The sequence below is a fragment of the Neoarius graeffei genome, chromosome 12, assembly GCF_027579695.1.
Source record: "Neoarius graeffei isolate fNeoGra1 chromosome 12, fNeoGra1.pri, whole genome shotgun sequence".
NCBI classification, from domain to species: Eukaryota; Metazoa; Chordata; class Actinopteri; order Siluriformes; family Ariidae; genus Neoarius; species Neoarius graeffei.
In genome coordinates, this window is record NC_083580.1 from 44,158,661 (window position 1) to 44,180,682 (window position 22,022).

The following is a 22,022-nucleotide window of genomic DNA, read 5'->3' on the forward strand; positions in this document are numbered from 1 at the left end:
CGCAGCGCCGCATTTGTCGGTAATTGTAGCAATCAGTAATAGGCTAAATAATGACCGTTGCACCCTTATATGACCCTTCTCAGGCTTGTTGCTGGTAATGTCCTGCTACGGGGTGGCAAATGATATGTTCATTAATAACAGCAAGATGTTTGGTTGGTAATTTGACACTGAGAATTAGCTTTCTCAGTATCGTGACTCACGCAGATTAATTTTCATGCTAGAACGCAGTCATCTGGAGATGTCACATCCATAGCATGATACATCGAGGCATGATATGTGATGGCACCTATACTGTTTCTACGACAGCACTGAGAAGGCTTTGTGTTTATGGTCGTCTGAGTTACGACCTTCTACATGGTCATATCGGTGCATATGGGCAATAAAAATAGGCTAACCATTACAAACGTTTTAAGAAACAACAGAAAGCTGTGATATTTTTTTTCTGTCTAAGGCCACTGTTTATTGTGGTGAACTAACTCTATGAAAAAGAAAAATCATGTAACGTTTCACAAGTAGTGTACTGAATCAGCTGAGACACTCAGAGGTAACAGCAAATATCACAGACATAGACCTATAAACCACATTTATGGTCACCATAAGAGACCAACAGACTTCGAAGAGGTTCAAACCCTCCTGCAAACCACGAAATGCATAGAGAGAGTCACTTGATACGCCTTTAGGACCTATCAGGAATCAAGAGAAACCATTTATTGTGATATCTCATTTAATGATGTGTGATGCTAATGGCCAACGTCCTGCTGTGGACATTACACTGAGAAAGCTTTGTGTTCATGTTCAGGCGGTGCAGGAGTTTAACACTCTGGTGGCACTCCATCGTGAGCAGGTCATCTCCATAGGAGAGATCACGGCTGATTGTCCAACTCTGAGAGCACGCATGCACAGTACACGCACCAAAGGCTGCACAGTGGCTCAGAGTGCCTACCAGCACCTCACACTCATCTCTGGGTAGGAAACTTTTAACCAATTATTAGTTTCATGCCCTGGAAAAGTGCAGTGTGTCCCTCATATGTGACATATCTTTTTGCTGGACTTGTAGGCCAGAGGATGGGGAGATCCACCCTGAAATCTGCAGGCTCTTCATCCAGCTGCAGTGCTGCTTGGAGATGTACATCACTGAGATGCTCAAGTCCATGTGTTTGTTGGGTGTGCTGCAGCTCCACAGGAAAGGTGAGGTACTGCATGAGTACAGCAGGGGGCGACAAAGCATTTGAAAATTAAACCAGTCTGGCCTGGTGAAATGCTTAGCTGCAATAAAAGTGTATATTAAAGGTAGCAATGTTAACACCATGCAGTGCAGAAAACTCCATGCAGAAGACATTATAATTGTGTTTTAGGAAAGCATAACATACATCACAGCACAGTGAAACCCCTTGCACCTTCAGACTATGAGTCAGGTATCACAATGGTCATGGTTATATCAAAACCAGTTGTCTTTGCCTTCTGCTACTAGGGTGAAAATCCTTCACAGAGTTATTGAGAATGCAAATAGAAAACCATTTACTCTTAAAAAAAGGTTTCTTTAAGGGTTCTTAGCTTCTACAAATGGTCCTTTCTGTTGGAAGCCCTCAGTTGTATCGTTCTATGGAGAACATTTAGAGGTTAAGGGAGCTTATAGGATCTTCAATGATTCACAGATCCAGGATCCCTGCTTGGGTTACTACCAATATGGACAGGTTTTTTGCATGTTCTCGTCATGTCCTCCAGGTTCTCCAGTTTCATCGCGCCTCCCAAAAATGTGGATTGACTCCAGGTGAATTGGCTAAGCTAAATTGTCCTGAGGTGGCATGGTGGTGTAATGGTTAGCACTGTTGCCTCACAGCAAGAAGGTTCTGGGTTCAAGCCCAGTGGTTGACAGGGGCCTTTCTGTGTGGAGTTTGCATGTTCTCCCCGTGTCTGCGTGGGTTTCCTCCGGGTGCTCTGGTTTCCCCCACAGTCCAAAGACATGCAGTTTAGGCTAATTGGTGGCTCTAAATTGACCGTAGGTGTGAATGCGAGTGCCAATGGCTGTTTGTCTCTATATGTCAGCCCTGCAATGACCTGGTAACTTGTCCAGGGTGTACCCTGCCTCTTGCCCATAGTCAACTGGAATAGGCTCCAGCTTGCCTGCGACCCTGCACAGGATAAGTGGCTACAGATAATGGATGGATGGATGCATAAATTGTCCTGGGGTATGAGTGAGTGCTTTGTCACTGAAACCCATTTATGTTACTAAACTTCACTGATACATGCAAAGAAGATGGTGATTATTTTTCTATAACAGCAACTCTGACAGTAGTGCAGCTGCAAATCACTTTATTATATTAATGCACTTGTTCTAATGCATTCCCATTTCTATAGCAACAGCTCATTCACAGGGACTTGTATTATACCTCATAAGCTGAATTAAAAAACGTATAATTGTTGATATGCTTTTTTTCTGAAGACATTTATTGAATATCTTGATAGTGATTTCTTGGTAACAAGGCAAGCTGCATTTAAGAGAGGGAAAAAGATAGGCAGCTGCAGGAATGACTGTTTATAACTACTATAACATCAGCGATAACAGGAGCTAACTTGTTTTGTTGATGTTTCAGAACATTAAATGTAACAATAAATGGATGTAAAGTATGATGTGTCATTCTTCAGTTAATAAAAATTGTAATTGTTGCCAAATTGCTGTGGTATAAGGCAAGATGAACACTGCTGTTATGGGAAAATCATCAGCTTAACAGTAAGTCCACTTCATGACACCACCTCGTCATTGATTGTTTTCATATGACAATTGATTGTAGTCCTGTGATGTTTAATGTAGCACCATAGTCCTGGAGAAATGTTGGTTCGTTTTAACTGTGTACTGTACCAACTGTATATGGTTGAAATGACAAATAAAAGAACCTTAAAGATCATAGGCAATGGTTTTCAATTTATGCACATTTGAAACTTTATATGTAAAAAAAAAAAAAAACCTCTGTAATTTTCTTCTGGTCCCAAGAAGTACAGTGGGGCAAAAAAGTATTTAGTCAGCCACCAATTGTGCAAGTTCTCCCACTTAAAAAGATGAGAGAGGCCTGTAATTTTCATCATAGGTACACTTCAACTATGAGAGACAGAATGGGGGGAAAGAATCCAGGAAATCACATTGTAGGATTTTTAATGAATTAATTGGTAAATTCCTCGGTAAAATAAGTATTTGGTCACCTACAAACAAGCAAGATTTCTGGCTCTCACAGACCTCTATCAACTTCTTTAAGAGGCTCCTCTGTCCTCCACTCATTACCTGTATTAATGGCACCTGTTTGAACTCGTTATCAGTATAAAAGACACCTGCCCACAACCTCAAACAGTCACACTCCAAACTCCACTATGGCCAAGACCAAAGAGCTGTCAAAGGACACCAGAAACAAAATTGTAGACCTGCACCAGGCTGGGAAGACTGAATCTGCAATAGGTAAGCAGCTTGGTGTGAAGAAATCAACTGTGGGAGGAATTATTAGAAAATGGAAGACATACAAGACCACTGATAATTTCCCTCGATCTGGGGCTCCACGCAAGAGCTCACCCCGTGGGGTCAAAATGATCACAAGAACGGTGAGCAAAAATCCCAGAACCACACAGGGGGACCTAGTGAATGGCCTGCAGAGAGCTGGGACCAAAGTAACAAAGGCAACCATCAGTAACACACTACGCCGTCAGGGACTCAAATCCTGCAGTGCCAGACGTGTCCCCCTGCTTAAGCCAGTACATGTCCAGGCCCGTCTGAAGTTTGCTAGAGAGCATTTGGATGATCCAGAAGAGGACTGGGAGAACGTCATATGGTCAGATGAAACCAAAATAGAACTTTTTGGTAAAAACTCAACTTGTCGTGTTTGGAGGAGAAAGAATGCTGAGTTGCATCCAAAGAACACCATACCTACTGTGAAGCATGGGGGTGGAAACATCATGCTTTGGGGCTGTTTTTCTGCAAAGGGACCAGGATGACTGATCCGTGTAAAGGAAAGAATGAATGGGGCCATGTATCGTGAGATTTTGAGTGAAAACCTCCTTCCATCAGCAAGGGCATTGAAGAAGAAACGTGGCTGGGTCTTTCAGCATGACAATGATCCCAAACACACCGCCTGGGCAATGAAGGAGTGGCTTCGTAAGAAGCATTTCAAGGTCCTGGAGTGGCCTAGCCAGTCTCCAGATCTCAACCCCATAGAAAATCTTTGGAGGGAGTTGAAAGTCTGTGTTGCCCAGCGACAGCCCCAAAACATCACTGCTCTAGAGGAGATCTGCGGAGGAATGGGCCAAAATACCAGCAACAGTGTGTGAAAACCTTGTGAAGACTTACAGAAAACGTTTGACCTCTGTCATTGCCAACAAAGGGTATAAACAAAGTATTGAGATGAACTTTTGTTATTGACCAAATACTTATTTTCCACCATAATTTGCAAATAAATTCTTTAAAAATCAGACAGTGTGATTTTCTGGATTTTTTTCTCATTTTGTCTCTCATAGTTGAGGTATACCTATGATAAAAATTACAGGCTTCTCTCATCTTTTTAAGTGGGAGAACTTGCACAATTGGTGACTGACTAAATACTTTTTTGCCCCACTGTATTGTTAATAAGTAATAATTAAAATAAGTTGGTGAGGATCGCGGCAAATTCCTGTTCGGCAATTTTCGTAACCACTCGGTGCGTGATGTCATTCAAGACAAGCAAACCGCTTCAGTTGAGTCCACTTCCATTTACTTGCATTGCTGTTCGGTTTGAGTGCAGACGTGCGTTCGGGAATTTCCAAAGAAAAACCATGCCTTATTATTGTTCAGTGAACTGTAACAACAGGACCGGTTCAGGAAGAAGTTTTTACCTTTTTCCGAGAGAGGAGAAAAGGCGGTGAGAGTGGATTGGCTTTTTCCGGAAGAGGAGAAGAGGCGGAGCAAGAGGATTGGCTTTTTCCGAAAAAGGAGAAGAGGCGGAGAGAGTGGATTGTGCACGTGAAGCCAGAGGGTTGGCTTTTTCTGAAAGAGGTGACGAGGTGGAGAGAGTGGATTGTGCGTGTGAAGCCAGAGGGTTGGCTTTTTCCGAAAGAGGAGACGAGGCGAAGAGAGTGGATTGTGCGCGTGAAACAAAATCAAGCAGTCAAAGAAGAAATGGACCAGCAATGCTCAAGCAAAAAGGAGAAGATTGGAGGTAAACATTTTTACCTTTGCTTGCAATTGACAAGTCAAGAATACTGAGGGATCCTGTACAATCATTGTGGAAATGAGACAAACGGATATTTTCTCTCTTAGGCTATAAATAGTATAATGCCACGGATGGCAGGCTAATGTGGCCTACCAACGCACTGTCAAGTAATCATTACCTATACCACTAGGGAGGGCAGTTTAATTATTCTTCAAAAGGGCTCTTATTTAGTATTACGACAAAAGTAGGAATTTATCATAACTACCAGGATAAATCAGTTGGGCGCGAGTCTTGTTGAGGTCCGGGGTCACCGTGATCAGAGTCGGCCGAGTCGCTGTCTGATTCCGAGGCTGCACGGTCAAACCAGTGAGCCACATTCACCAATTGCTTCGCAACGGCCATAGGTTCATACATATGGTTTCACCTCTTGATATTCAATTTGGAGAGTTCCTACAACATATTCTAGCTCTGTGGTTTTCAGGAAATGACAGACTATCTATTAAATCAAACTATATGTAAGTACAGGTCTCTTTCAAACTATTTGAATTAGATCCTGTATTTTTGTTTTTTTTTAAGCGTTTACATGTATTTAGCCAGCAGATGTCGCTAATATGTGGCATTTAACATTTTAACAAGTCTTGTTTCTCCCATCACTAAGCACAGTGTGATGTTTACCCTGCTCAGAGAACTGTGATTGTACTCACCTGCTAATTACTTGGTTTAGAGCAGCAAAATCCCCAAATTGTGTTCTGGTTTCTGACTCCACAACTGGCCTGGAATTGATGCCTCCTTCCTGTAAACTCTATACTGTATATGCACAGATATAGCACTCTGTATCTTCTATTTCCTGCAGGAAACGAGCCGTGCCCTGAGCCAAATGCAGACTGCAGAGTGGATGAAAGCTCTGATGTCCCGATATTGGAGGACAGGTCTTCATCACCTGTTGACTTCCCCCATGAATCCTGGCTTGTGTGTACAGATATCGAGAACATAGAGAGGTATTGACTTAAATGAGTTTGGATCAAGAGTGAAAAACTAGAAGTTCAGTTCAGTGTACAAATGAGTCAAAATGCAAAAATTGACACTGTTTATAGAAATGGAATTTCTTGATAATGGGAAATGGGTAGACATGTTTCTTTGTTATTGGCTAGTTTCTTTAAATCAGTTAGGTTCAATAAAGTGACTTTATTTCTGTTGTTATTCTATGTAGTGTAATACTGGAAATTGGGAAGCTAACAGTGAAAAGAAATATGAACATATAATAATTTATGGACTTAAATATGTCCTTAAATACAGATTCATATTTGATGGAACACTTGTTTAATTATTTTCCTTATTTGATTGCAAATAATTAGTAAGCTGTAGTAGTAAACATTTAAAAAAAAACTTTCACATGTTCAAAAACTTAAAGAAAAAAAAGGATAGACTCCAGTGTCAGGCACAAAGGATTTTTTCTCAAACACATATCTATTAGATTTCAATATTATATTTAACATGATATTTCATATGAATTTTGTTGTTAACCCTGTCATAAAATCTCATTCAAATTTAAGGAATGAAACAGATTTTGCTCATTTCTATTTTTATTCTTTGTTTCTCTGTTTTGCCTTACATTAACACTTAAGATGTAAATATGAACTCTACTATTAAAGCATCACTTTTGTGTGTGTGTGTATGGTAATTTGCCTTCTAGTGACATGCGTGAGATGAGAAATTTGCTAAGCAAACTCAGGGAGACCATGCCTTTGCCACTGAAGAACCAAGGTTTGTTCTAAAAAATGTGTTCAAGAATAAACAGTTAAATCACTGAACCCATTCATACAGGTGCATCTTGGAAAATTAGAATATCATGGAAAAGGTCAATATTTTCCATCAGTTGTTTAAGAAAGTGAAAATGTAATATATTCTACATTCATTACATGTAAACTGAAATGTTTCAAGCATTTTTCTATTTTAATTTTGATAATTATGGCCTGCAATGCAAAAAAAATTCTAAATGAGTATGTTAAAAAAATTTATTTATTTATATATATATATATATATATATATATATATATATATATATATATACACACACACACACACACACACACACACACACACACAGTGGGGCAAAAAAGTATTTAGTCAGTCACCAATTGTGCAAGTTCTACCACTTAAAAAGAGAGAGAGGCCTGTAATTTTCATCATAGGTATACCTCAACTATGAGAGACAAAATGAGAAAAAAAAATCCAGAAAATCACATTGTCTGATTTTTAAAGAATTTATTTGCAAATTATGGTGGAAAATAAGTATTTGGTCAATAATAAAAGTTCATCTCAATACTTTGTTATATACCCTTTGTTGGCAATGACAGAGGTCAAACGTTTTCTGTAAGTCTTCACAAGGTTTTCACACACTGTTGCTGGTATTTTGGCCCATTCCTCCATGCGGATCTCCTCTAGAGCAGTGATGTTTTGGGGCTGTCGCTGGGCAATACAGACTTTCAACTCCCTCCAAAGATTTTCTATGGGGTTGAGATCTGGAGACTGGCTAGGCCACTCCAGGACCTTGAAATGCTTCTTACGAAGCCACTCCTTCGTTACCCGGCCGGTGTGTTTGGGATCATTGTCATGCTGAAAGACCCAGCCACGTTTCATCTTCAATGCCCTTGCTGATGGAAGGAGGTTTTCACTCAAAATCTCACGATACATGGCCCCATTCATTCTTTCCTTTACACGGATCAGTCATCCTGGTCCCTTTGCAGAAAAACAGCCCCAAAGCATGATGTTTCCACCCCCATGCTTCACAGTAGGTATGGTGTTCTTTGGATGCAACTCAGCATTCTTTCTCCTCCAAACACGACAAGTTGAGTTTTTACCAAAAAGTTCTATTTTGGTTTCATCTGACCATATGACATTCTCCCAATCCTCTTCTGGATCATCCAAATGCTCTCTAGCAAACTTCAGATGGGCCTGGACATGTACTGGCTTAAGCAGGGGGACACGTTTGGCACTGCAGGATTTGAGTCCCTGGCAGCGTAGTGTGTTACTGATGGTAGCCTTTGTTACTTTGGTCCCAGCTCTCTGCAGGTCATTCACTAGGTCCCCCCCGTGTGGTTCTGGGATTTTTGCTCACCGTTCTTGTGATCATTTTGACCCCACGGGGTGAGCTCTTGCGTGGAGCCCCATATCGAGGGAGATTATCAGTGGTCTTGTATGTTTTCCATTTTCTAATAATTGCTCCCACAGTTGATTTCTTCACACCAAGCTGCTTACCTATTGCAGATTCAGTCTTCCCAGCCTGGTGCAGGTCTACAATTTTGTTTCTGGTGTCCTTTGATGACAGCTCTTTGGTCTTGGCCATAGTGGAGTTTGGAGTGTGACTGTTTGAGGTTGTGGACAGGTGTCTTTTATACTGATAATGAGTTCAAACAGGTGCCATTAATACAGGTAATGAGTGGAGGACAAAGGAGCTTCTTAAAGAAGTTGTTACAGGTCTGTGAGAGCCAGAAATCTTGCTTGTTTGTAAGTGACCAAATACTTATTTTACCGAGGAATTTACCAATTAATTCATTAAAAATCCTACAATGTGATTTCCTGGATTCTTTCCCCCCATTCTGTCTCTCATAGTTGAAGTGTACCTATGATGAAAATTACAGGCCTCTCTCATCTTAAGTGGGAGAACTTGCACAATTGGTGGCTGACTAAATACTTTTTTGCCCCACTGTCTGTGTGTGTGTGTGTGTGTGTATATATATATATATATATATATATATATATAAATATTAATTTCAAGGTTGAATCATCTTCTTTGCTTATCCATTATGTTTTGGGTTGGGTACCTTTCCTAGGGTTTCTTGGCTAAATAAGTACAGCTGATGAGCCACTCCTCTGCTTTTGGTCATGGACAATTTAGAGTAGTCAGTTATCCTAACTGCATGTCTTTGGACTGTGGGGGAAACTTGAGCACCCGGAGGAAACCCACACAGATGCCGGGAAAACATGCAAACTTCACACAGAAAGGCCCCTTGTTGGCTATGAGGTTCGAATCCGGAACCTTCTTACCGTGAGGTGACAGTGCTAACCACTGCACCGCCTCGAGGTTGAGTAAAGTAGTATAAATATTGTGCATGTCTTGGTCTAGTTCAGTAATAATAATAAGTTTAACTTGTATAGCATGTTTCTCATACCAAAGGTCGCTTTACAATTACAAAAAAAAAAGTCCACCAAAAGAGGTCAGCATTCCTAATATCAAACCACTATCCCCATTCCCAATATCCCTTCTATTCCTGCAGGAAACGAGCCCAATATTCTCAATATCCCATTCCCAACATCCCAATATCACATTCCCAATATCAAACCAGAGACAACATCAGAAGCATCTTACCTCGGCTGAGGACAGAAAGAACTGGACTGTTGCTCAGTGGTCCAAAGTCCTCTTTTCAGATGAAAGTAAATTTTGCATTTCATTTGGAAATCAAAGTCTTCGAGTCTGGAGGAAGAGTGGAGAGGCACAGAATCCAAGTTGTTTGAAGTCCAGTGTGAAGCTTCCGCAGTCTGTGATGATTTGGGGAACCATGTCATCTGCTGGTGTTGGTTCACTGTATTTTACCAAGTCTAAAATCAACACAGCCATCGACTAGGAGATTTTGAGAAGAGGAAGAAGCTTTATTGTCATTGTACAAGAATACAATGAAATTCCATTAGAGCACTTCATGCTTTTGTCTGCTGACGAGCTTTAGGGAGATGCCGATTTCCTTTTCCAACAGGACTTAATGCTTGCCCACAGTGTCAAAACTACTACCAAATGGTTTGCTGACCATGTCTGTGGTCAAGTCTATGCTGACCATTACTGTGCTTGATTGGCCAGCCAACTCGCCTGACCTGAACCCCATAGAGAATCTATGGGGTATTGTCAAGAAGAAGATGAGAAACACCTGACTCAAAAATACAGACGAGCTGAAGGCCACTATCAAAGCAACCTGGGCTTCAGTAACACCTCAGCAGTGCCACAGGCTGATTGCCTCCATGCCAGGTCACATTGATGCAATAATTCATGGTAAAGGAGCCCCAACTAAGTATTGAGTGTATAAATGAACATACCTTTCAGAAGTTGGACATTTTCTGTATTGTAAATCCTTTTTTGATTGATCTTAGAAAATATTCTTATAATTTGAGATACTGGATTTCTGATTTTCATGAACTATAGGCCATAATAATCAGAATTAAAACAAAAAAAAATGCTTGAAATATTTCACTTTACATGTAATTAATATAGAATATATGAAAACTTCCCTTTTTGAATTAAATTACAAAAAAATTAACTGTTTCACAATATTCTAATTTTTGAGATGCACCTATAGTGTAATGGTGGTGTAAATTCTCATGGCTCTTCTCCTTGTGTGTAGATGACAGCAGTTTGCTGAACCTGACACCCTACCCACTGGTGAGGCAGAGGAAGAGGCGTTTCTCTGGGCTCTGCTGCCTTGTGTCAGGATGAACCACATACCGTCTTCGCCTCTGAATGGCGACTTCGAGTTACACTTGTCTATTTTGTTCACTGTAAATGTGCAGCAGTAATCTAACTCTGTCACCACCATCACTACAAATTTCATTTGTTACTCGAGAGTGCAAACAGAAATGTTACATCCCACCCTGTCTCAACTTGCTCCACCCTACCCCCATGTTGCCCTGCTCTGTCCCAATCCTGCCATGGCTTCCCCTCCTGTACCCTTCCCTGCAAACACCCTGCCCCTCCTTGCCACCCCTACCCTGGCCTGTCTCACCTTCCATACAACACCATGCCCTACCCTACCTCTAAATTCAATCAAGAGACTATCAAAATCCAATGTTTTTGTTGTCAGTTGCCCTTTTTTCTGTCATTTGTGGTACATATATGAACGTGTCTCAAAAAGAAAAGATAGTAATCATACATACTGTATTTTGTAAACATAAAACTCTTTTTCTCCTTGTTTTTCTGATGCTCATCTTTGTCCCAGTCTGCAGTCAGGAAGTTTGTCCACAGTGAGAGTGAACATATGCAACGATATTCAGTACAGGCTCCATGACTTTACTCAAGTTTAGTTTGGTCACTGTGCAAGGCTATTTAGTCTTCCATAATTGGGAAAAGTATATGATTACGATTCATTTTTAGGGCACATAAGTGCTCTGCACTAAAGCCATTACTTTTTCATGAAGACAGAATAGATTTATGTACATAATACAGTGTAATGTATACAAAAAACTCAATGGTTCATGTCCTGTTCTCTGGATGTTTTACACATTCATTTGTGTGATTTGTGTGTTTTATGAGGGTCTGCAGCATGCTTTTAGTGTCCAGTGTATTAGGTATGCATAGAGTCCAAAAACCATCATGTAAAGGCCATTTTATAATGATAATAAATTTTTTTTATTATAAGCTGTCATGTATGTTTTTTCCATTAACATATATTGCATATAATATTCTTATTGTAGAAATGTTTTGGGAATTTATACTTTTGGGAACTTCTCAAGTATGGAGGTTTTTGTCAGCTTTTATGCCAAAGTGTACATAGTTTTCCTGCTTTTCCCAAATGTAATACATCAACCTTGACAAATTTGTTGCCATTAATTTTGCGCTAGTGCTATAACTCAAGCTTATAACTGTTAGTATAAGCATCATGCAAACTACTTACCTAAACCAAAACAAACTCGATTTACGTAAGAAGCCTGAAAACATTGGTGGTTACAGTGCGTTTTACATTGTGATGAACAATCTGTGTAACGGGCTTCTGCAGTAAAACACTGAACATTCTGAAAGCCACCTTTAATTTGGAGACTGTAGATGTTACACCAAGACCACAGCTTTTGGGCATTTTCCTCTGATGGAGTACAGCAATCGCTATCCTTTATTCAACCAGGTAAAGTCTTACTGAGATTAAAAATCCTCTTTTCAAGAGTGACCTAGCCAAGAGAGCAGCAAACATTCTTACAACAATAAAACACAAACAATACAGACAAATACAGCTGTTGCATACTGCAAATAAGTGAACATACTGCAATATCCAATTTATATGCAATAAAAGCTCGCAGACAAAACATGTACATTTCAAAAGTGGCTCCAGAGCAAATTTAGGAGCAATCACATTGACCAAGAGCACTATAGATAAAAATATCTACAATTCATCATACCACTAAGAGGTTTTCCTATGCTATAACATCATACTAAGTTACAGGGTAGAGCCTTAAGTTTGAAAATGGAGTTGTGTGTTGGAAGTGATTTGTAGGATGACATCGTTAGTATTTGATTTGTATATGTAACAGTTCCTGATGTGGGTGAAGCATAGAAGCACGGCAGGCGAGAGTTGATGTTCACATACACACTTGTCGGTCGGTCGGTCGGTCACACACATGCATTGGGGTCAGGGCGCTCCTCTTCTCTGCTCTCCCCCTCCTTTTATGCTCAATCCCTGTGACAAACAAACAAACACACCCACACGCATTAATGACACCAGGTGTAATGACTTAGCCATTTACCTTCCCTGACCCCGCCCTCCATTCACAAACTGCTGCTTGGCCACACCCCTGTTGCCACAGTATACAAATGGTGTTAGTGAGCCAAAAGACTTCTTTCAAAATAAATGCTCAACTGGTCCAACAGTTTGTGGACACCTGACAATCACAACCATATGTGGGTCTTTACCAAACTGCTGCCACTAAGTTTGATGCACACAATTATCGAGAATGCCTTTACAATGCCTTGAAAAAGTATTCATACCCCTTGAACTTTTTCACATTTTTCCACCTTACAACCATGAACTTAAAAGTTTTTTATTGAGATTTTATGTGATAGACCAACACAGAGTAGCACATAATTGTGAAGTGAAACGAAAATGATAAATGGTCTTCAAAATTTTAAACAAATAAAAATCTGAAAAATGTGGTGTGCATTAGTATTCAGCCCCCTGTCCTCTGATACCTCTAAATACAATCCAGTGCAATCAATTGCCTTCAGAAGTCATCTAATTAGTTAATAGAGTCCTACTGTGTGTAATTTACTCTGAGCATAAATACACTTGTTCTGTGAAGGCCTCAGTGGTTTGTTAGAGAACACTGAAGAACAAACAGCATCATGAAGACCAAAGAACTCACCAGACAGGTCAGGGATAAAGTTCTGGAGAAGTTTAAAGCAGGATTAGGTTATAAAAAAATATCCCAAGCTCTGAACATCTCAAGAAGCACTGTTCAATCCATCATTCAAAAATGGAAAAAGTATGACACAACTGCAAACCTACCAAGACATGGCCATCGACCTAAACTGACAGAGTGAGCAAGGAGTGCACTGGTCAGAGAAGCAGCCAAGAGGCCCATGATCACTCTGGAGGAGCTGCAGAAATCCACAGCTCAGGTGGGAGAATCTGTGCACAGGACAACTATAAGTCATACACTCCACAAATCTGGCCTTTTTGGAGGAGTGGCAAGAAGAAAGCCATTGTTGAAAGACAGGCATAAGAAGTCCCGTTTGCAGTGTGCCAGAAGCCATGTAGGGGACACAGCAAACATGTGGAAGAAGGTGCTTTGGTCAGATGAGACCAAAGTTGAACTTTTTGGCCTAAAAGTGCTATGTGTGGCGGAAAACTAACACTGTTCATCACCCTGCACACACCATCCCCACTGTGAAACATGGTGGTGGCAGCATCATGCTATGGGGATGCTTTTCATCAGCAGGGACAGGGAAGCTGGTCAGAGTTGATGGGAAGATGGATGGAGCTAAATACAGGGCAATCCTGGAAGAAAACCTGTTGGAGGCTGCAAAAGACTTGAGACTGGGAAGGAGATTCACTTTCCAGCAAGACAATGACCCTAAACATACAGCCAGAGCTACAATGGAATGGTTTAGATCAAAGAATATTCATGTGTTAGAATGGCCCAGTCAAAGTCCAGACCTAAATCCCATTGAGCATCTGTGGCAAGACTTGAAAATTGCTGTTCACAGACACTCTCCATCCAATCTGGCTGAGCTTGAGCTATTTTGCAAAGAAGAATGGGCAAAAATTTCAGTGTCTAGATGTGCAAAGCTGGTAGAGACATACCACAAAAGACTTGCAGCTGTAATTGCAGCAAAAGGTGGCTCTACAAAGTATTGACGCAGGGGGGCTGAATACTAATGCACATCACATTTTTCAGATTTTTATTTGTTTAAAATTTTGAAGACCATTTATCATTTTCGTTTCACTTCACAATTATGTGCTACTCTGTGTTGGTCTATCACATAAAATCTCAATAAAAAACTTTTTAGTTCATGGTTGTAAGATGGAAAAATGTGGAAAAAGTTCAAGGGGTATGTTCTATAATTAAGATTTCCTTTCACTGGAACTAAAGGGCCCAAACCTGTTCAAGCATGACAGTGCCCCTGTGCACAAAGTGAGGACCATAAAGACATGGTATGCCAAAGTTGGTGTGGAAGAGCTTGCGTGGCCTGAACAAAGTCCTGACCTCGACCACAATGATCATTTTTCCGATGAACTGGAACACAGACTGCACACCAGGTCTCCTCACCCAACATCGGTGCCTGACCTCACTACTGCTTTTGTGGTTGAATGAGCACAAATTCCCGCTCCAAAATCTAGTGGAAAGCCTTCCATATCAGCAAAAGGGTACTAAATCTGGAATGGGATGCTCAACAAGCACATATGGGTGTGATTGATCAGGTGTACACATACTTTTGTCCATATAGTGTACAACCCTGATTCCAAAAAAGTTGGGACAAAGTACAAATTGTAAATAAAAACGGAATGCAATAATTTACAAATCTCAAAAACTGATATTGTATTCACAATAGAACATAGACAACATATCAAATGTCGAAAGTGAGACCTTTTGAAATTTCATGCCAAATATTGGCTCATTTGAAATTTCATGACAGCAACACATCTCAAAAAAGTTGGGACAGGGGCAATAAGAGGCTGGAAAAGTTAAAGGTACAAAAAAGGAACAGCTGGAGGACCAAATTGCAACTCATGAGGTCAATTGGCAATAGGTCATTAACATGACTGGGTATAAAAAGAGCATCTTGGAGTGGCAGCGGCTCTCAGAAGTAAATATGGGAAGAGGATCACCAATCCCCCTAATTCTGCGCCGACAAATAGTGGAGCAATATCAGAAAGGAGTTTGACAGTGTAAAATTGCAAAGAGTTTGAACATATCATCATCTACAGTGCATAATATCATCAAAAGATTCAGAGAATCTGGAAGAATCTCTGTGCGTAAGGGTCAAGGCCGGAAAACCATACTGGGTGCCCGTGATCTTCGGGCCCTTAGACGGCACTGCATCACATACAGGCATGCTTCTGTACTGGAAATCACAAAATGGGCTCAGGAATATTTCCAGAGAACATTATCTGTGAACACAATTCACCGTGCCATCCGCCGTTGCCAGCTAAAACTCTATAGTTCAAAGAAGAAGCCGTATCTAAACATGATCCAGAAGCGCAGACGTCTTCTCTGGGCCAAGACTCATTTAAAATGGACTGTGGCAAAGTGGAAAACTGTTCTGTGGTCAGACGAATCAAAATTTGATGTTCTTTATGGAAATCAGGGACGCCATGTCATTTGGACTAAAGAGGAGAAGGACGACCCAAGTTGTCATCAGCACTCAGTTCAGAAGCCTGCATCTCTGATGGTATGGGGTTGCATTAGTGCGTGTGGCATGGGCAGCTTACACATCTGGAAAGACACCATCAATGCTGAAAGGTATATCCAGGTTCTAGAGCAGCATATGCTCCCATCCAGATGACGTCTCTTTCAGGGAAGACCTTGCATTTTCCAACATGACAATGCCAAACCACATACTGCATCAATTACAGCATCATGGCTGCGTAGAAGAAGGGTCGGGGCACTGAACTGGCCAGCCTGCAGTCCAGATCTTTCACCCATAGAAAACATTTGGCGCATCATAAAACAGAAGATATGACAAAAAAGACCTAAGACACTTGAGCATTAGACAAGAATGGGTTAACATTCCTATCCCTAAACTTGAGCAACTTGTCTCCTCAGTCCCCAGACGTTTACAGACTGTTGTAAAGAGAAAAGGGGATGTCTCATAGTGGTCAACATGGCCTTGTCCCAACTTTTTTGAGATGTGGTGTTGTCATGAAATTTAAAATCATCTAATTTTTCTCTTTAAATAATACATTTTCTCAGTTTAAACATTTGATATGTCATCTATGTTCTATTCTGAATAAAATATGGAATTTTGAAACTTCCACATCATTGCATTCCATTTTTATTTATAATTTGTACTTTGTCCCAACTTTTTTGGAATCGGGGTTGTAGCTATAAGCTTTGATTCCTCATTAGTTCCATTGTAAAACAAAATAAAGAAACCAAATATGTTTTGTTCATAATTGATTAGCTGTAAATGACTCCATGGTGGAGTGTTCTAACCGCTTTGCACTTTCCCCTCACTCCTTTTCTAAGCTGACGTCTAAGAAGGTCACAGATCAGAGGTTGTGTGGAGAAGAACCGGGAGGAAAGCTTCCAGCTGCTGGATTTACTGGAAGTTGGAGGGCTGGCCTTGATGTCTAAAGAGACAGAGGATGAGGGGGAGAGAGTTGAAAAGGAAGGACACAGAGATGGGGTAATATTTCACTCTGGCTTGTTTCTTCTAATGGTCATTCCTTTTAATCTAAGCTTCTACAGTGAGACATCTTGTGAAAAGGACCAGTGAAAAACAAATTGTGAATAAAGATAATTTGGCTGTTTATATTTGGTGGAATAGCCTATAATTTCAACCATAAAGCTAAACTAGACATACTAAGCGGGGCTCTGCAGTATATGGTGAGTCATTGACTATTTATCTTCACTCTGTTAAAATACATCTCGAATGTATTCTTCTTTACTTCTCCTGTACACCATACTTTTATATTTATCCAATGCGGCTACAGATAATGAGATGAGATACTTCTAGATTTCTCCAATGCATACTTCCATTTTTCTCTTCCAGATCACACTGCTGTACTTCTCTAGTGCATACTTCTGTACTTCATATTTATGCTTCTTTTCTTACTTCTACAATACACACTTCTCTTAGGTTATTATACACTGTAAAACCCGATAAGTTATTTTAACTCAATTCTTTTTTAATTGATTACATCGAAAATTGAGTAGTTGTATTTTAGTAAACTATGATTTAAGTAATAGGAACATACTTGTTCAAGTACTTTTTAATCAGTAATTTTTCGTGATAGTTACTCAAATTTTTAAATTACAATAACATTCTACATTAAGTTACTTTTAGTCAGTATTTTGTTTTCAGAGTACTAATAAAAATCAAGTATAGCTAACTGTAAAATGTAATTACCTTTAACAAAAAACATTTAATTTCTCAGTGAGGAAATATTCACTATGTTAACTTGTTTAATTTCAGGAAAGCTGTACAAACCTCCTAAAACTTAAGCATTTTACTTAACATCTACTCAATTCTAGAAGTTAGTTACTTAAATTTTTTGTTGAAACTGATTACATAAATTAAATTGTGTATTTTTGACTCAAAATACAAACACATTTTGAGTAAACATTAAAAACAGTTTAACACAGATGATTTAACTCAAGGTACTCTTATACTGAGTTAGCAAAAAAGAACAGGCAACACTGCTGAGATTATGAATTCAAAAACAGTGCAAGGGCCTTTGAGAAATGGCCTTAGGACAAAAGTGGACAAAATGTATAGATATGATATGATATGATTGCAATGTTCAGACAGAATGGAATTTTTAAACAATGTCTAGCTGAGACAGAAGGTCATTTTAAACAAAACAGAGGGTCACAGACTAAATCCTTTACAATTATTAAGAATAAATTCTTACAGTTATTTATCCTTACAAAGAAATAAATCCTTACACCAGGGGTCATCAAAATATGGCCCGCGGGCCGACTCCGGCCCGCCAACCCCCTTTGACCGGCCCCCAGCCCTTCTGCCCCCACCACTTGAACTGGCCCTATGAGGCAATCCCCAAAAGTGGTCATGGCCTATTTTTTTTAAATTGCTTTTTGGCAAATAATAACATGTCTGCATCTTGTATTTTGTTGATTTTATCAATTAAAATTGATATTTAGTTATAAAATGAACTATTCATATTTTCCGAATTTTCGTCATATGCTCGCAATCAAGCAGTGACAGGCAGCGCATGCGCAGAGAACTGTCAGTGTTCAGGACAGCAAAATGGCTAGTGGTCAGCGAAAAGCTGAGAGAGAGTGCAGAGTTTTTAAAGAACAGTGGACCACCGATTATTTTTTCATTCAGTGTAAGGACCGTGCAGTTTGTCTTGTATGTAAAGAAAGTGTGTCAGTTTTCAAAGAATATAATCTGCGTCATCACTACAAAACCCACCACAAAGAGTATGCTAGTTTGCGAGGGCAAACAAGAGAAGACAGGATTCGGAGGATGAAATGCGGACTGGCTGCACAACAGAATGTATTCCTTCGCCAAACCCAGATCAACCAGGCTGCTGTCCGAGCTAGCTATAAGGTAGTTCACCTACTAGCTACCCATGGAAAGCCGTTTACTGATGGGGACTTTGTGCATGCTTGCTGTGGCCGAGGAGGTGTGTCCCGACAAGAAGGATGCGCTCAACGCGGTGAGTCTCTCCACACCTACTATGATCAGGCGAACCGAAGACTTGGGGGACAACGTGTATGACCAGCTGAATGAGAAAGCGTCAGAACTTGAGTTTTTTGCTTTGGCCATGGATGAGAGCAATGACGTGCAGGACACAGCACAACTGCTGTGATCTGTCATGGTCCTACCTGTGGTTTCCTCTCTTCAGGTAACATTCCACTCCTCTCCACTCTGTATTACCTGCCACGCCCGCATGCTCCTTCCCCATCAGGCTCACCTGCTGTCAATTACCATCATTAACCCTCATTTGACTTTCAGTGGCTGTCATTGGCTGGTTCCTAACACCTGCTCCCTTCCCTGTTTATATTTAAACTGCAGTCCTCCCAAGCTTCAGTGTCAGATCATCTTTCAAGGCATCGACTCCGTCTACTCTTCAGCCCTGGTAACCTGACCCTGCATTTCCTGATAACCTGACCCTAGGGAGGAGCTCATGCAGCGACCGGCAGCAGGTCATGTCTGTGCGTTGTTGATGTTTGTTTTTATCATTTGTTTTTGGCGTTTTAAACCAGTAATAATTACTCCGGACAAGCACGCGTCTGTGAGTTTTGACTTTGTTGACATCAAGTCGTTCGGTAAACTAAAATGGAACTTTGGACACTGCTATTGTTGTGGATGGCGTTTTGGTTGGTTTGGAGCCTTGGCGACTCATCTCCAATCTCGGCAATGAGGATCCAGTACTCCAGGGAGTTTCTCCTAAGCTGGAGTCATGTTACAAACTTGCCACCAAATTCGCCATCTATCTGGGATTTATCAAGCATACAACCAGCTGGAAAACAACACCGTGGATCGGGTTCCGCTGGGAATACCAGGACCAGGAAGCGAGGGCACAGAGGAGGTGTTCGTCTTAGGGTGAAAAAACAGTCACTCTCACGCATCCCTCTGCCAACAATCATCCTCTCAAATGTGCAGTCACTTCGAAACAAATCCAAAGAACTACAGGCACAGGTTCGGTATTCCCACGAGTTCAGAGACTCTTGCATCCTGGCGCTTACGGAGACATGTCTGTCTGATCGGGATATGGATGGTGATCTGAAACTATGCGGCTTCGGTTCACCGGTTCGGCTGGACAGAGATGAAACGTCTACTGGCAAGCGCACTGGTGGGGGTGTGTGTCTTTACGTAAACGAACGCTGGTGCAGATCAATTATTGTCAGAGAGAGAATTTGCACAGCTGATGTTGAACTGCTTGCGGTGGCATTGCGCCCCGTCTATCTCCCACGTGAGTTCTCTCAGCTGTTCGTCACCCTGGTGTATATTCACCCTAAAGCGAACAGTAACAATGTCTGTGAAATTATCTCCCAAGTTACCCACTCACTCCAAATGCAATCCCCTGATGCACCTATCATTATTCTTGGGGACATAAACAATTGCTCTTTGTCCAAAATACTTAGAGACTTCCATCAGTATGTTACATGCCCTACTAGACATAACAAAACATTGGACTTATGTTATTGTTCAGTTAAAAATGCATTTAAATCCATCCCCCTGCCACCTTTAGGTTCATCTGACCATAACTGTGTTCACCTTATCCCCTCATATCAAACTGCTCTTCAGAGACTCAAGCCACAGACTGTTTATATTGAGGACTGGTCAGAGGATCACTGTCTTGCTCTCCAGGGATGCCTGGAGTGCACAGACTTTGACATGTTTAAGAATTCATGCTCTGATATTGATGAACTAACAGATGTCATTAGCAGTTGGGTGTCCTATTGTAAGGATACTGTCATCCCAAATAAGGCTATAAAAGTTTACCCCAACAGTAAACCATGGGTTACTAAATCTCTTAAAGGTCTTTTACGTGAAAAAAGTAGAGCTTTTAAGGAGGGAAATCTACTGGCACTGCATAAACTCCAGAAAGACATAAAACGAGAAATTAGGATGGGCAAACTAAAGTATAAAGATAAATTAGAAACACAACTCAAATTGAACAACCTGAGTTCAGCCTGGGATAGCATGAAGACCATTGTAGGGCTTAAGGAAAGGGGAGAAAGGAGGCTAGAGTTTAACAGCATACCTGATCAGGTTCTGGCAGAGGATCTAAACAGGTTCTATGTCAGATTTGACACACATGACTTCAGCAACAGACATTCTGAACTCAAGGAAAGTCTTCTGGTATCCCCTCCATTCACCCCTAGATTTAATGAGCAGAGTGTGGTTAGGTGTTTCAAATACTGTAATCCAAAGAAAAGCCCTGGCCCAGATAACATTAGTGGGTGCACACTGAAAGTGTGTGCTGAACAGTTGGGTCCCATTTTTGACTATTTATTTAATTTATCACTCTCCCTGTAGAGGGTGCCATCCTTATGGAAACAATCTGTAGTGGTGCCTGTAGCCAAGGTCAGCCGTCCCCAAACCTTAAATGATTTTAGGCCGGTTGCCCTCACATCTCTCATTGCAAAATCTCTTGAAACGCTGATTAAAACTGAGCTACTACTTAAAGTGGAACCTCTCCTGGACCCTTACCAGTTTGCTTATAGGGCCAAGAGAGGGGTGCAGGATGCTACCATCACTCTACTTAACCTTGTGTACAAACATCTGGAGACAAGCAGAAACCATGCAAGGCTGCTCTTTGTAGACTTCTCCTCAGCATTTAACACCATCCAACCCCATCTACTGATCGAGAAACTATTGAACAATTTTAGCCTTGACCAAAACCTGATTGGTTGGCTGCTTGATTTTCTTATACAGAGATCTCAGAGGGTGAAGGTAAATAAAATACTGTCCAGTAGCCTTACATCCTCTACAGGATCACCCCAGGGGTGTGTCCTGTCCCCCTTGTTGTACATTTTGTACACCAATGACTGCTGTAGCCAGCATGTTAACAGGCATATTCTAAAATTTGCAGATGACTCTGTCATTGTCAGTCTTTTAGATTCCCATGAGTATGAGCATGGCCCTGTTATTAATGATTTTGTGTCCTGGTGTAATGATGCTTTTTTGCATCTGAACATCAGCAAAACTAAGGACATGTCTATAGATTTTAGATGACTGCCCCCTGTTTTTAGGCCCAGTGTCATAAATGGCCAGGATGTTGAAGCTGTATCATCCTATAAGTACTTAGGCACCTTGATAGACAACCATCTTAAATTTGACTTGAACACCACCTCCCTGTGCAAAAGAGGGCAACAAAGACTCTCTGCACTCAGGAAACTGGCCAAGTTTCAGGTAGACAAAACATTGATGACACTGTTCTACAAAGCTTTTATTGAATCAAT

The 22,022-nt window shown here is 40.8% G+C and overlaps 1 protein-coding gene across 1 annotated transcript in view; it reads left to right on the forward strand.

The window, feature by feature from the left end:
* c6 (complement component 6) overlaps positions 1–22,022 on the forward strand; it is a 194,797-nt gene that overhangs the window by 570 nt on the left and 172,205 nt on the right. The window contains exons 2-4 of the mRNA XM_060934862.1: positions 800–966; positions 1,058–1,188; positions 6,022–6,166. Of these exons, the coding sequence (XP_060790845.1) occupies positions 800–966; positions 1,058–1,188; positions 6,022–6,166 (443 nt within the window). The remainder of the gene's footprint in view (positions 1–799; positions 967–1,057; positions 1,189–6,021; positions 6,167–22,022) is intronic.